At 45.8% G+C, this 14,925-nt stretch overlaps 1 protein-coding gene and 1 pseudogene across 1 annotated transcript in view; one reads left to right on the forward strand and one right to left on the reverse strand.

Annotated features, from left to right (window-relative positions):
• Positions 1-8,585, forward strand: part of LOC139477213 (death domain-containing protein 1-like) — a 72,105-nt gene extending 63,520 nt beyond the window's left edge. The window contains exons 10-14 of the mRNA XM_071259773.1: positions 40-166; positions 2,492-2,605; positions 3,528-3,954; positions 5,552-5,815; positions 6,896-8,585. Coding sequence (XP_071115874.1) covers positions 40-166; positions 2,492-2,605; positions 3,528-3,954; positions 5,552-5,815; positions 6,896-7,003 — 1,040 coding nt within the window. The 3' untranslated portion in view covers positions 7,004-8,585. The remainder of the gene's footprint in view (positions 1-39; positions 167-2,491; positions 2,606-3,527; positions 3,955-5,551; positions 5,816-6,895) is intronic.
• LOC139477234 (serine/threonine-protein phosphatase 6 regulatory ankyrin repeat subunit B-like) overlaps positions 1-14,925 on the reverse strand; it is a 214,874-nt pseudogene that overhangs the window by 102,939 nt on the left and 97,010 nt on the right.

Here is a 14,925-nt window from a genome sequence, read left to right on the forward strand (position 1 = left end):
TGTATGTAGCTGTAATGTGAGATATTGACCGTTGTCCAGATGACGAGAATGACCTGCTGTTCTTCCTATCCCACGCTTACGGACGATGGTCAGTGCAACCAGACGTCGCCATATCCCAGGCTAAACTTGACCTGTTGACCTTTGCCATAACCAAGCCATACGACAGGTAAACAACTCACACCCATCAGGGAACCAATTATCTTCATCACAACAATTATTCTCACCCAGGTTAACTGATTACACTCATTATAGGGAAAATCAATTTCCCCATTCCATGTAAACTGTGTAACGAAGCCTGACGCTAGTACCCCTGCATGGGTCGGTATGCTGTCACAATGTGGCCTGACGCTAGTACCCCTGCATGGGTCGGTATGCTGTCACAATGTGGCCTGACGCTAGTACCCCTGCATGGCTCGGTATGCTGTCACAATGTGGCCTGACGCTAGTACCCCTGCATGGGTCGGTATGCTGTCACAAAGTGGCCTGACGCTAGTACCCCTGCATGGGTCGGTATGCTGTCACAATGTGGCCTGACGCTAGTACCCCTGCATGGGTCGGTATGCTGTCACAATGTGGCCTGACGCTAGTACCCCTGCATGGCTCGGTATGCTGTCACAATGTGGCCTGACGCTAGTACCCCTGCATGGGTCGGTATGCTGTCACAATGTGGCCTGACGCTAGTACCCCTGCATGGGTCGGTATGCTGTCACAAAGTGGCCTGACGCTAGTACCCCTGCATGGGTCGGTATGCTGTCACAATGTGGCCTGACGCTAGTACCCCTGCATGGGTCGGTATGCTGTCACAATGTGGCCTGACGCTAGTACCCCTGCATGGCTCGGTATGCTGTCACAATGTGGCCTGACGCTAGTACCCCTGCATGGGTCGGTATGCTGTCACAAAGTGGCCTGACGCTAGTACCCCTGCATGGGTCGGTATGCTGTCACAATGTGGCCTGACGCTAGTACCCCTGCATGGGTCGGTATGCTGTCACAATGTGGCCTGACGCTAGTACCCCTGCATGGGTCGGTATGCTGTCACAAAGTGGCCTGACGCTAGTACCCCTGCATGGGTCGGTATGCTGTCACAATGTGGCCTGACGCTAGTACCCCTGCATGGGTCGGTATGCTGTCACAATGTGGCCTGACGCTAGTACCCCTGCATGGGTCGGTATGCTGTCACAATGTGGCCTGACGCTAGTACCCCTGCATGGGTCGGTATGCTGTCACAAAGTGGCCTGACGCTAGTACCCCTGCATGGGTCGGTATGCTGTCACAATGTGGCCTGACGCTAGTACCCCTGCATGGGTCGGTATGCTGTCACAAAGTGGCCTGACGCTAGTACCCCTGCATGGGTCGGTATGCTGTCACAATGTGGCCTGACGCTAGTACCCCTGCATGGGTCGGTATGCTGTCACAATGTGGCCTGACGCTAGTACCCCTGCATGGGTCGGTATGCTGTCACAATGTGGCCTGACGCTAGTACCCCTGCATGGGTCGGTATGCTGTAACAAAGTGGCCTTGTTCAATGTTGGCTCCAGTATTTAACTTATTATGACATTCAGCTTAGTCTGTGAACAATACTCACATTGATGCAGGTCATAGAGGGTCAGAACGTTAGTTAAATTCACAAACGCGTTACCAAGCACTAAAACCAGGACGGCTTTGGGATTCGAACTCCATCAGCGGATCCTGGCACGGTTGCTGCTTGTTTAAAGAATTGCGTCACCTCAGACCATCCTTTCCCCCGATCGCTTGGCGTTCGAACCGGCAACAGGACGTTGTAGCCAAGTGGACGTTATAACGAGGTAAAGGCGTTGTAACAGCGTGAACATATGTGATCAGACTACATGACTGAGAGAGTGAGTATGGTTTTACGCCGCTTTTAGCAATATTCGAGCAATATCACGGCGGGGAACTCCAGAAATGGGCTACACACCCATGTCGGGAATCGAACCCGGGTCTTCGGCGTGTCGAGCGAACGCTTTAACCACTAGGCTACCCTACCGTCCCTGAGAGTACATGATCTCATATTCATTGAGTAGCATTACGTTGATGACGTGTCGGGGCTTGAGGAACATTTATATTGTAAGCTCCATAACAAACCGGCATGAACAGACACGGTTTAGAACAACGCGGGAGTGACGGGTGGCCAAGTCGTCTAAGGCGCCGCGATTCGCTGTGCAGAGTTGCGTCCCTTGGGCACGCCAGAAACCTATGATTGTGGGTTCGAATCCCGGTTCGCCCCGATTATGTTTCTAGGTTTGTCAGCACCATACCCGTGCTCGTGGGTTTCACCGAAGTGGTAAACGTCTGAGACCAGCATCACTTCGGGCTTTCCTACCACATTAAGCTAACACGCCGCGATATGACTGGAATAATGTTAAAAGCGGCGTTTAACCCAACTCACTCACTCACTTACTAGTACAAGGCGAGCTTATTGTATGGATGTCGGATGATATTTGTGACATTTATTTTCTCCTTCTGTTTAAAGGTTCATGGTGATCCGGACCAGAGCCAATATTGTGGATGAGATGGCTGTTTCCATAGCAACGGGACTCCACGACTACCTCTCAAAGAGATATGTCCAGATCGTGATGAAACAAAGGTATTGTCTGGCGTGATCTCGCTTAAACACCGCCCGACAAGAGGGGAGGGGAGAGGGAGGGGAGGGTGGGGGGGAGGCTGGGGGGGGGGTGGGGGGTGTGTGTGTGTGTGTGAATGGGGAGGAGGAGGGTCTGGGAGGTTTTGAAACCCATGTTTTGTCCTCAGACTCTAGCCCCAAAACATTTTGTAAGCTGGGTCTTGAAAAACACATAGGCTCATCCTATCAAATAAGTTAACATGCTTATTTTGAATCAGTAAAACCGGTAAAAAATACCTGTCTCTGAACAAAATTCCTAGCCACCCTAAGCCCAGACCCTCGTCTCAATACCGATTAGTGCCCCCTTAATAAACACCGAATTCAGACGTTCTTGCAAACGATATGTACTTCAAAAATATATTAAAGAACTATGGCATATTACTATGGCATGATAGATTAACTATGGTCAAATGTGCAAATTGGGTGTTATTTAACTTAATCTGAATGATATAGTATTCATTCGGGCTTATGAGTGAGTGAGTATGGTTTTACGCCGCTTTAGCAATATTCCAGCAATATCACACTGGACGAGACCAGAAATAGGTTTCACAGATTATACCCTTTTGGGAATCGAACCCATGTTTACGGCGTGACGGCGAACGCTTTAACCATTAGGCTACACTACGCCTGTTCCAGCTTATGACTTGTGGTCAATATCTATCTTTGTCAAGCTAATATAGTCGAGAGTTGTATGTCTCGCGTATATCATGTTCCTTTATGATTCTGTATCCCTTCCTTATATTTCTGAAGTGTGAATGTCACACACCTTCAACATTGCAGACAATGCAGAGATCAGAAGACCTGATCAGACGTCATTTCTTCTGGTTTAATAAAGTCAGATGTTTTGTGATTTTACGAATGATTCAATATAAGTTCTCGCCTACAGATCAGAGGACGCCTTTGACGCCGTGCTGCACGTGACCCCTGTCAACAAAGTGGACAAACTGTTGACCAAGCTGGGCGACGAGGGGTTCGGGGAGGGACCGAGTGCCAGCCAAGTCCTTAGCATCTCTGAGGGCGACACTGTCGAGGTCACATTTCGCGGCAACATCACCTCCAGCGACGACCGACCTCTCGAGGTCCAGTTTAACTCCAATGTATTGTCACACGTGCAGTTCACACTGACAGAGGTGGACAAGTACCTTCAGAAGAACTTCCCCGTGTATAGGGGCGTAGTGCAGGTGTACCGGAAGTACACGGTAGTTCCGGCGGAAGTCCGGTCCATCACGCGGAAGGTTTCTGACGACGAGGCGAAACAGGGACCGGAGGTGAAGAGGGATCTGCTGTGCGAGCTGCTGATAAGCATTCCGAAGGTGAACATTTTGTGAAGTGATTGTGAAGTGTAACAAAGGAATGTGCAATAGAATATACACTTTCATTAATTATCCAAAATGTCACGATGTGTGAGTGAGTGAGTGAGTGAGATGGAATTCACGCCCCTTTTAACATTATTCCAGTATATCACATCTTTTGCCTCTTAAGTAAAAACACAAATAAGGGGTATGAAACATTACTGTGGCTTACCCGGAGACAGACCGCCTCCGTGCTCTAGTGCTAGAGCGTCCACCCGGAGAGCGGAAGGTCCGGAGTTCGATCCCGGGGTTCGATCCCGCGTCATACCAAAAGACGTTAAAAGATGGAACTTGTTGTTACCCTGTCTGGCGCTCGGAATTAGGGGCTCAAACAAGGACTGGTCGGCTCGGAGTCAGTATACTGTGTCTGATTGGGGTATTCATGTTTAACCGTGGCATGGTATCTCAGTGAGCTAGCGCTATAAATCGGCATCAGACCGGACTAGTACAAGCAGCCACATAAGCACACTTACGTACATACACGTCGCTATATAAGTGCAATAATCTTGGACGCGACGTTAAACCCCATTTCACCTCACCCCACTTTACCGGGAGACAAACCCACAACCATAGGTGTTAGCGTGTCCGAGGGACGCAACTCTGCACATCTTTTTTGGGTGCCTCAGACGAAGATCCACCAGTGTCCCCGTGTCACGATGATCAGGTTATTAATTTGAACATTTTTGGTAAATAAGATTGGTTGATAAGAGATAAGGCAGCAGCGTCAGTGGCACTGTACAGTTACCTCCCTTAGCCATGCCTGGATCCGGTGGTCGTGGTTCAAATGCCACATTCCACATGTACATGTTCCCTAACCACCATACAAGCGTGTTCGCCACGGTACAAGTCTCCGATACTAAATCAAGCTGACGTGATAGAAATTAAATACTTTTTAAAGTAGTATAACATTTCTCAAGCCGTGTGAAACTTAAGTCACTCACTCACAATTCCTCGATACATCACCTCATATCAAACTTCAACATTAAAATGATATTAGAAAATATGCACTTTACATGTGTGCACGGGCGAATTCGTATGGTCAATTTTGTCCTTTCATAAATATATTAGGAGAGAATTCTTACAAAATACTGAGATTTTAGCGCCGCTTTGAACACTATTTCAGTTTTATCTCAGCGCGTCAGCTTAATGTAGGAGGAAGGCCTTAGACTGTTAAGTGAAACCCACGAGCAAGGTCGTGGTGCTGACAAACCTAGAAACATAATCGCGGCGAACCGGGATTCGAACCCACAAGCATAGGATTCTGGCGTGCCCAAGGGACACAACTCTGCACGACGCCTTAGACGACTGGGCTACCCGTGCCCCCGACATTTCCCAGTGACTATTTGAAAAAGATTTGTAGAGGAGCTCGAACACGTGACAACTTCCGTAAAACACCACAGTAATGACATAAACTAAACTCTAATTGTTACGTTTCAGTACCACATTGAGCCGTGTCCAGTGCCAGTCAAAGCTCCAATCACAATCCACAACACACGTGGCAACTTCCGTAAACCACCATGGTAATGATATCAACTAAACTCAATTATAACGTTTTCAGTACCACATTGAGCCGTGTCCAGTGCCAGTCAAAGCTCCAATCACAATCCACAACACACGTGACCCAGTGAACGAGGACTACATGCACAGCCTGGCTGCAGAGCTGGGCGAGGAGTGGCGGAAGGTGGCGCACTATCTAAACGTGCAACGCGTGCGGATCCAGGCAATACTGCGCAACATGCAGCTCGGGGAGAGGTCGGACGAGGACGCCAAGTTCGACATGCTGATGACGTGGCTGAAGAGAGCGCCAAAGTCGAGTGACAAGGTGAGCTAAATCGGATTTGTGGTCAGGAGATAAATTAAGTAAACGATGTTAGAGGTGATGGGGAGTTAAGCTGAACACCGCTTTGGGCAATAGTGTATACATAGCATAGTGTGTCACTTCTAGGAGAGTCAAACTATGTATGAATATTTCAATGTATTACGTGACAGATTGCATAACGTGGTGTGAGGGTAACATGGACCCTGGTCCGGCTCAGTGACGTGACTGATTGCATGACAGTGTCACGGTAACGGGGACCCTGGTCCGGCTGTATGGCGTGACTGATTGCATGACAGTGTCACGGTAACGGGGACCCTGGTCCGGCTGTATGGCGTGACTGATTGCATGACAGTGTCACGGTAACGGGGACCCTGGTCCGGCTGTGTGACGTGACTGATTGCATGACAGTGTCACAATAACCTAGGCCTTGATCCGTGTGTACGACGTGACTGATCGCATGACGGTGTCACAATAACGTAGACCTTGGTCCGGCTGTATGACGTGACTGATTGCATGACAATGTCACAATAACGTAGACCTTGATCCGTGTGTATGACGTGATTGCATGACAGTGTCACAATAACGTAGACCTTGATCCATATGTATGATGTGACAGATTGCATACCGTGGTGTGAGGGTAACATGGACCTTGGTCCGGCTGTGTGACGTGACTGATTGCATGACAGTGTCACAATAACGTGGACCTTGGTCCGTGTGTATGACGTGACTGTTTGCATGACAGTGTCACAATAACGTAGACCTTGATCCGTGTGTAGGACGTGACTGACTATGTGACAGTGTCACAATAACGTAGACCTTGATCCGTGTGTAGGGCGTGACTGATTGCATGACAGTGTCACAATAACGTGGACCTTGATCCGTGTGTACGACGTGACTGATTGCATGACAGTGTCACAATAACGTGGACCTTGACCCCTATGTAGGACGTGACTGATTACGTGACAGTGTCACGGTAGCGTGAACAGTTGTTCCTGTATTCAGACATTAGCTTCTTGAACAACACTCAATTACCTCCGGTCGTTTTGACACAATATCACGAACTGACACTGTTACCCTCAACAGGTGGCCATATTGTCAACGGCGTTGATCAAGAGCGGAAGGGAGGACCTGTCAGACCAGATCCGCACCCGCCAGAGGGAGTACCGAGAACAACAGATTGGAAGCCGCTGATTGGTCGGCTCCGTGACGCCATACATAACAACGCCCACGCACTCGGAAGAACCAATCACAGCACCATTTCTTCATGCGGGACTGGAAGATGATATAATTGGCACCATTGTGACAAGCTACATATATAATCTTATTTATATTTTGCTGATAGTTCCACAGACTGTACGTCAACAGAATCACCGGATCCTGTTTAGGACACCGGATCCTGCTTAGGACACCTGGTGGTCAGCACTTTCAGTACATACATTTACCCCATACCGACGTAGCTCCACAGTCAACCTCCTGTATGAAGCCAGGTATTATCTAACGTCATTGATGTAGTGTACAACAATATATAGTAGAGATTACAGGTTGATATTGACGAATGAAGCAATATTCTATGTCCAGCTGCCTTGTAACGGTTTAGGTTATTCCTACTTACCTATCCCGCAATAACGACATTGTGATACACACCCTTCAGTATATTCTAAACCACAAACTTAGGAATTATGAAGATATTTGTATACACAGTACATTTACGGAAACTCAGTCTTCACAACAAAAACAGTATCACCCAAAATATATATGATCCCTTTTTTTGTGTGTTCAGTGTCAATCTTTCGTAAATGTGGCTATCACACCTTGATGCAACCAATTATTAAGGCATAAAATCCAAATGGATGTGAAGGATCCAAATGGATGGATGTGTCTCCGATTGCACATGCAGTTGCATAACACGGAGTATATTATGTCAATTTACATATAACAAGAGCCCACCAATTATTCCAAACATTAAGCGTACAGACAGTCAGGATGTTGTGTACAGCCTCCACACTGTACACAGGGAGTAACAGGGACGAACGCTGTACGAAACTTTTGTAGGACTAAATTATTAGCAACATACCTAATGCTACTCAAAATCCATTGTGTTGGCGACTGCTAATGTGAAATGCTATTGGTGGCATTGATTGATTGTAGATGTGTAGTCAGGGTTACTCTCTGATCCTGCCTGTATTTATATTACCAACATATCATATATCAGTATTCCCTTTGAATATAATTTTATTTGCATGGATCGGAGAGGTAATATTCGTGTTATCCAGCTGTATGAATACTGACTTTGTGTAATCGTTGTGTTACAGGATTACGGTGGTGTGTCTGTACATAATATAAACTGACGGGCACTGATACAAGCTGGAACATTGACATGAATGTCTAAAGTTTATTACATAATATTATATTCCTGATGAAACACCAACGCTTAAATCGAAGACTCATTCCGACAAAACAACCATTGGTGTAAACATACACACATGTACACGTCGACTACATCCCCGATACACCAAGACACCCGCCCTGAACTGTGTCCGACACACACACGACACTTACACCGTCATCTAGAATTCCGTTCTCAACTGCATCCGACACACACACGACACTTACACCGTCATCTAGAATTCCGTCCTGAACTGTGTCCGACACGCACACGACACTTACACCGTCATCTTCCGTCCAGAAGTGTGCCTGTCCACACTCATTGTATTACAGCATCAAGGCTTTCTGTGATCCGTCTTTATCATTGACATATGCAATAAACTGTTAAAGCATCACAAGCCGTGTACGAGTCCTGTGTCCACCCTGTCCGAGGATAATGTGTCAACATATGCAGCAGATACACGTGTTCATTTAAACTCCACGTCAAAACGATCATGTGCCAATGTGCTCTTAAATCTCCCCGTCACTCCTGTCTATCTCCTGAATGTATACCTGATCCTCTCTCAAAAACAAGCCAGAAACTTGTGGTCGTTGCTTTGAATTCGACTACATGTATGTGTAGATGGCGTTTATGGTTGTCGTGGGGACACTGTAAGTTGACTGTAACGTTGATATTAATGCTAGAAATTCACACATCAGCCAACTACTGAACTCAAGTCACTCATTCACCTGGTCTGGGTCTTGAAACGTCCTCTCTTATATTATAGATTATACCTGACTTCTCTCCCTTTTTGAACAGTCCGTGGCCAGCGTGTGTGTTCTAGCCAGAGGAAAGATGTGTCCCCATCAGAGCATTTGCCTGAGGGGGAGGGTGTGAGGAATGCTACGGATCAGTGTTTCTTAACATAGCGCCATCTTGCTTCTGATATCAACAAGCAGAATAGGAGTTCACTTGATGACCTTCCACACTATACAGCTGATGCAACTACCAATTCCTCGTGAGACTCAGACTGCCCAGGAGGAGCTGGTGTAAGCGTATGTCAGTCCTAGACTGTAACATGCAGTTGTGTGGGGAGATCACCCACTAGCAATCTGAAAAACCAACCGCCTCCCCAAATCACAACCATCTTTCCTTTTATCCCACCATTCCATCCCCATTATTTAATATGGGGGATACAGTAATAAGCTTGTCTGTTCGTCTGTAATCATTTTTGGTCTGGATAATATCTCTAAACGTAAGAGGTAATTATTTCATGAAACTTTGCACACACAAAGACAAGATCGTCAACTAGCGGATTCGGCTATTCAAGGTTTTTTAGGATTTTCTCTTTCGTTTCCACGGCAACACGTTTGAATTTGACTTTGAGCAGACCACAGGGTTGTCTGGATAGCTATTCTCTAGTGAATGTAACAGATGGGAAATGTTTAGTGTAACGATGTATATATTTGCATTAAACTGCAATGTATAAGATTTCACGAGTTTAATGTGAAAAGTGAGCTTCAGTAACGATTGATAACTACAGTTGGTGATGCAAAAGATTACAGAATAAGCCAAGTACCAGCTGTGTGACAAGTAACTCATAGCTTTGCAAAAAGGACATAAAATACAAATACAAAGTTCCAAATCCCAATTCCATGGTATTGTTTTGACAGCTCAATAACTACTCTTACATACGGAGAGACAGATTAGATAGGAATATTCATATCAAGTTGGAAAGATCACTCTTGTAGAACATGCTGTAACAATCCGATGATTTGTTCTTTCGAACTTGTGTGGGGCAGTTGGGATTTGACTTCTTCTGATGACGCTTTATGTAAACCCTAACCTAACCTAGTGTTGCGGTGAGTTCCAAGCATGCACTTGTTAACATGAACAAATTCTACTTCTCAGTTATACTAATACGATGATTTCTGGTGCTCCCCGCAGTGATATTGCTGGAATATCGCATCCAAAAGATGAGGTAAAATCGTTACAAAGGTGACACGTGTTGTTATAATCCTAGAAATATCCAAAGTCGTAGAGTATGAAAATATACATCATTGGCAAGAAATCTATTGGAAGACATCGTTAGTTTGTGCAACATGAAAGCGGTATTGTTTGTTATCCTCAGTGAAGCGACCGATGACACAAAGACACAGTCGATAGTGGAGGTAACAGATGAGTTGACCGCATGTACGCCTTCACCAGAACATCTTCAACTAGTGACACAACTATAGTACAGAAGCTTCTGCTAGTGACACAACTATAGTACAGAAGCTTCTGCTAGTGACACAACTATAGTACAGAAGCTTCTGCTATTGACACAAATATAGTACAGAAGCTTCTGCTATTGACACAACTATAGTACAGAAGCTTCTGCTATTGACACAACTATAGTACAGAAGCTTCTGCTATTGACACAACTATAGTACAGAAGCTTCTGCTATTGACACAACTATAGTACAGAAGCTTCTGCTAGTGACACAACTATGGTACAGAAGCTTCTGCTATTGACACAACTATAGTACAGAAGCTTCTTCTACTGACACAACTATAGTACAGAAGCTTCTGCTATTGACACAACTATAGTACAGAAGCTTCTGCTATTGACACAACTATAGTACAGAAGCTTCTGCTATTGACACAACTATGGTACAGAAGCTTCTGCTATTGACTTTAGGGCTTACAACAAGCAAATGTTACACACTGATCCCGATACGTGACGCTCTGCTTAATGACGCTGAATGAAAATAAATCAATGTTCTCAATTTGTGTTTAAGGGGAAATTGGTATGAAAGTATTGTGAGTCTACACAACGCCAATATTAACCAAGATATTCATCATCACACCATACCAGTATGTTCTGGCTAATGGTCTGTGTTCTGGCTAATGGTCTGTGTTCTGGCTAATGGTCTGTGTTCTGGCAAATGGTCTGTGTTCTGGCCAATGGTCTGTGTTCTGTCCAATGGTCTGTGTTCTGGCCAATGGTCTGTGTTCTGGCCAATGGTCTGTGTTCTGGCAAATAGTTTTGTGTTTTGGCAAATTGTCTGTATTCTGGCCAATGGTCTGTGTTCTGGCCAATGGTCTGTGTTCTGGCTAATGGTCTGTGTTCTGGGTAATGGTCTGTGTTCTGTCCAATGGTCTGTGTTCTGGGTAATGGTCTGTGTTCTGGCAAATGGTCTCTGTTCTGGCTAATGGTCTGTGTTCTGTCCAATGGTCTGTGCTCTGGCCAATGGTCTGTGTTCTGGCTAATGGTCTGTGTTCTGGCTAATGGTCTATGTTCTGGCTAATGGTCTGTGTTCTGGCCAATGGTCTGTGTTCTGGCTAATGGTCTGTGTTCTGGCTAATGGTCTGTGTTCTGGCTAATGGTCTGTGTTCTGGCTAATGGTCTGTGTTCTAGTGTTCATCGTCCATGTTGGCCATGTTTAAGTGAAGTTTGTACAAACATGATAGCATCTTCATCAATGGTCTGTGTTCTGGCTAATGGTCTGTGTTCTGGGTAATGGTCTGTGTTCTGTCCAATGGTCTGTGTTCTGGGTAATGGTCTGTGTTCTGGCAAATGGTCTCTGTTCTGGCTAATGGTCTGTGTTCTGTCCAATGGTCTGTGCTCTGGCCAATGGTCTGTGTTCTGGCCAATGGTCTGTGTTCTGGCTAATGGTCTGTGTTCTGGCTAATGGTCTGTGTTCTGGCTAATGGTCTGTGTTCTGGCCAATGGTCTGTGTTCTGGCCAATGGTCTGTGTTCTGGCTAATGGTCTGTGTTCTGGCTAATGGTCTGTGTTCTGGCTAATGGTCTGTGTTCTAGTGTTCATCGTCCATGTTGGCCATGTTTAAGTGAAGTTTGTACAAACATGATAGCATCTTCATCTCTCGTAACAGCAGCAACATCTACATAACATGGATCTGTCTCCAAAGTGAGATTCAAGTGAGTTGTTGACGATGCCAGTGGAAGCGTTCTTCCCTGACCTAAACTCACAACATCAACAGTAGATATTTTACCTAGCACTATATTCTCTCGTGTCATATACATACGCTGCAGTCCGTGTCCATTATAAGAGGTGACTAATTGGATTTGGGGGTCAGTCGAGATGACTTGGTCATGTCATCATATCCAAATTGCGTGTATCGATGCTCATTATGTCAATCACTGGAATGCCAAGTCCTGAATTTATCATTATTGAAAAAGGTAAAAAACCGGGATATTGCTTAGCGCTGCGTTAACAAAATTGGAGAACAAAGAAAACAAACACCAGCATTGAAAACAAAGAGCTTGGTAAATGACCAGCAGCAGCATGCACGACTACCACCCAGTACGACGATGTCTCCTGCAGCCTGTGGTCACCTGGTGTCCTTTCACCACATGTCCGTTGTCAGTTTGTGTACAACATGGACAGTGGCGCTAATGTGACATTCCACAGAAGGTCTGAAATGGATGATCTGGTGTTTGCCGGGAGTCTGATGGAAGAGATCAACCAGGTGGACATGAGGGTTGAGTGTCAGTGTGGATATGGCTGAGAACTTCTGAGCGTATCTAAGAACGATCAATATATAATATAACCTCAGTTTGCATGATTAAAGTACAACTTTTTCTATAATTACTGGACCGCCTCCGTGGTCTAGTGGTAGAGCGTCCGCCCGGAGAGCGGAAGGTCCAGGGTTCGATCCCAGGCCGCGTCATACAAAAAGACGTTAAAAGATGGTACTTGTTGTTACCCTGTCTGGCGCTCGGCATTAAGGGGCTAAAACAAGGACTGGTCGGCTCGGAGTCAGTGTACTGTGTCTGATTGGGGTATTCATGTTAAACTGCGGCATGGTATCTCAGTGAGCTAGCACTATAAATCGGCATCAGTCCGGACTAGTACAAGCAGCCACACACACACATACACGTGCATGCACGTCGCTATATAAGTGAAATAATCTTGGACGCGACGTTAAACCCAATTTCACCTCACCTCACCTATAATTACTGGCGGCATTTGATAACAGAATGGGACAAGGTTATTTTATCTATTGGAAGAATGTGGACAGTATTGTCTTCCTCACTATCATCAAGTATCACTAACTGAAAGGACTCCAACAGCCATCTATGCGGACAAAGTGTCCACTTTACTGGATGTTGCTTCTTTCTCTGCCACTGTTACGGTGGGCAGCCGAGTTCAAGAGGGAAGTGAGAGCCTGGATGGCGATCCAAGAACAGGAAAACCTCAACTGCCACCACTGAGGATAATGTTAATAAAATACATAACATGATTATGAATGATCCACGACTCTCCTTACTCCAGAAAGCCAATACAGGTAGGCACGCCAGAAACCTATGATTGTGGTACCGAATCCCGGTTCGCCCTGTTTCTAGGTTTGTCATCACCATACCCGTGCTCGTGGGTTTCATCGAAGAAGTAAACGTCCGAGACCTGCATCACTTCGGGCTTTCCTGGCACGTCGTGATATAACTGGAATACTGTTAAAAGCGGCGTTGAAGCTAATTCACTCATTTATTCGGTTTTGAACAATATTAATACAACACGCTACTTGTTCAGGTGAGGTTGGTTGGTTGGTTTGTTGTTTAACACCGCACTCAGCAATATTCCAGCTATATGACGGCGGTCTGTAAATAATCGAGTCTGGACCAGACAATCCAGTGATTGATATCATGAGTATAGATCCTAGCAATTGGGATACGATGACATGCAACAACCAAGTCAGTCGCCTTTTACGGCAAGCATAGTCACCTTTTACTGCAAGCATAGTCACCTTTTACGGCAAGCATAGTCACCTTTTACCGCAAGCATAGACACCTTTTACCGCAAGCATAGTCACCTTTTACCGCAAGCATAGTCACCTTTTACCGCAAGCATAGTCACCTTTTACCGCAAGCATAGTCACCTTTTACCGCAAGCATAGTCACCTTTTATGGCAAGCATAGACACCTTTTACCGCAAGCATAGTCACCTTTTACCGCAAGCATAGTCACCTTTTACGGCAAGCATAGTCACCTTTTACCGCAAGCATAGACACCTTTTACCGCAAGCATAGTCACCTTTTACCGCAAGCATAGTCACCTTTTACCGCAAGCATAGTCACCTTTTACCGGAAGCATAGACACCTTTTACCGCAAGCATAGTCACCTTTTACCGCAAGCATAGTCACCTTTTACGGCAAGCATAGTCACCTTTTACCGCAAGCATAGACACCTTTTACCGCAAGCATAGTCACCTTTTACCGCAAGCATAGTCACCGCAAGCATAGTCACCTTTTACCGCAAGCATAGTCACCTTTCACCGCAAGCATAGACACCTTTTACCGCAAGCATAGACACCTTTTACCGCAAGCATAGACACCTTTTACCGCAAGCATAGTCACCTTTTACCGCAAGCACAGTCACCTTTTACCGCAAGCATAGACACCTTTTACCGCAAGCATAGTCACCTTTTACCGCAAGCATAGTCACCTTTTACCGCAAGCATAGTCACCTTTTACCGCAAGCATAGTCACCTTTTACCGCAAGCATAGTCACCTTTTACTGCAAGCATAGTTGCCTTTTACCGCAAGCATAGTCACCTTTTACCGCAAGCATAGTCGCCTTTTACCGCAAGCATAGTCACCTTTTATGGCAAGCATAGTCACCTTTTACCGCAAGCATAGTCACCTTTTACCGCAAGCATAGTCGCCTTTTACCGCAAGCATAGTCACCTTTTATGGCAAGCATAGTCACCTTTTACCGCAAGCATAGTCACCTTTTACGGCAAGCAT

The sequence above is a fragment of the Haliotis cracherodii genome, unplaced genomic scaffold, assembly GCF_022045235.1.
Source record: "Haliotis cracherodii isolate W230 unplaced genomic scaffold, xgHalCrac1.p SCAF_32, whole genome shotgun sequence".
NCBI lineage: Eukaryota > Metazoa > Mollusca > Gastropoda > Lepetellida > Haliotidae > Haliotis > Haliotis cracherodii.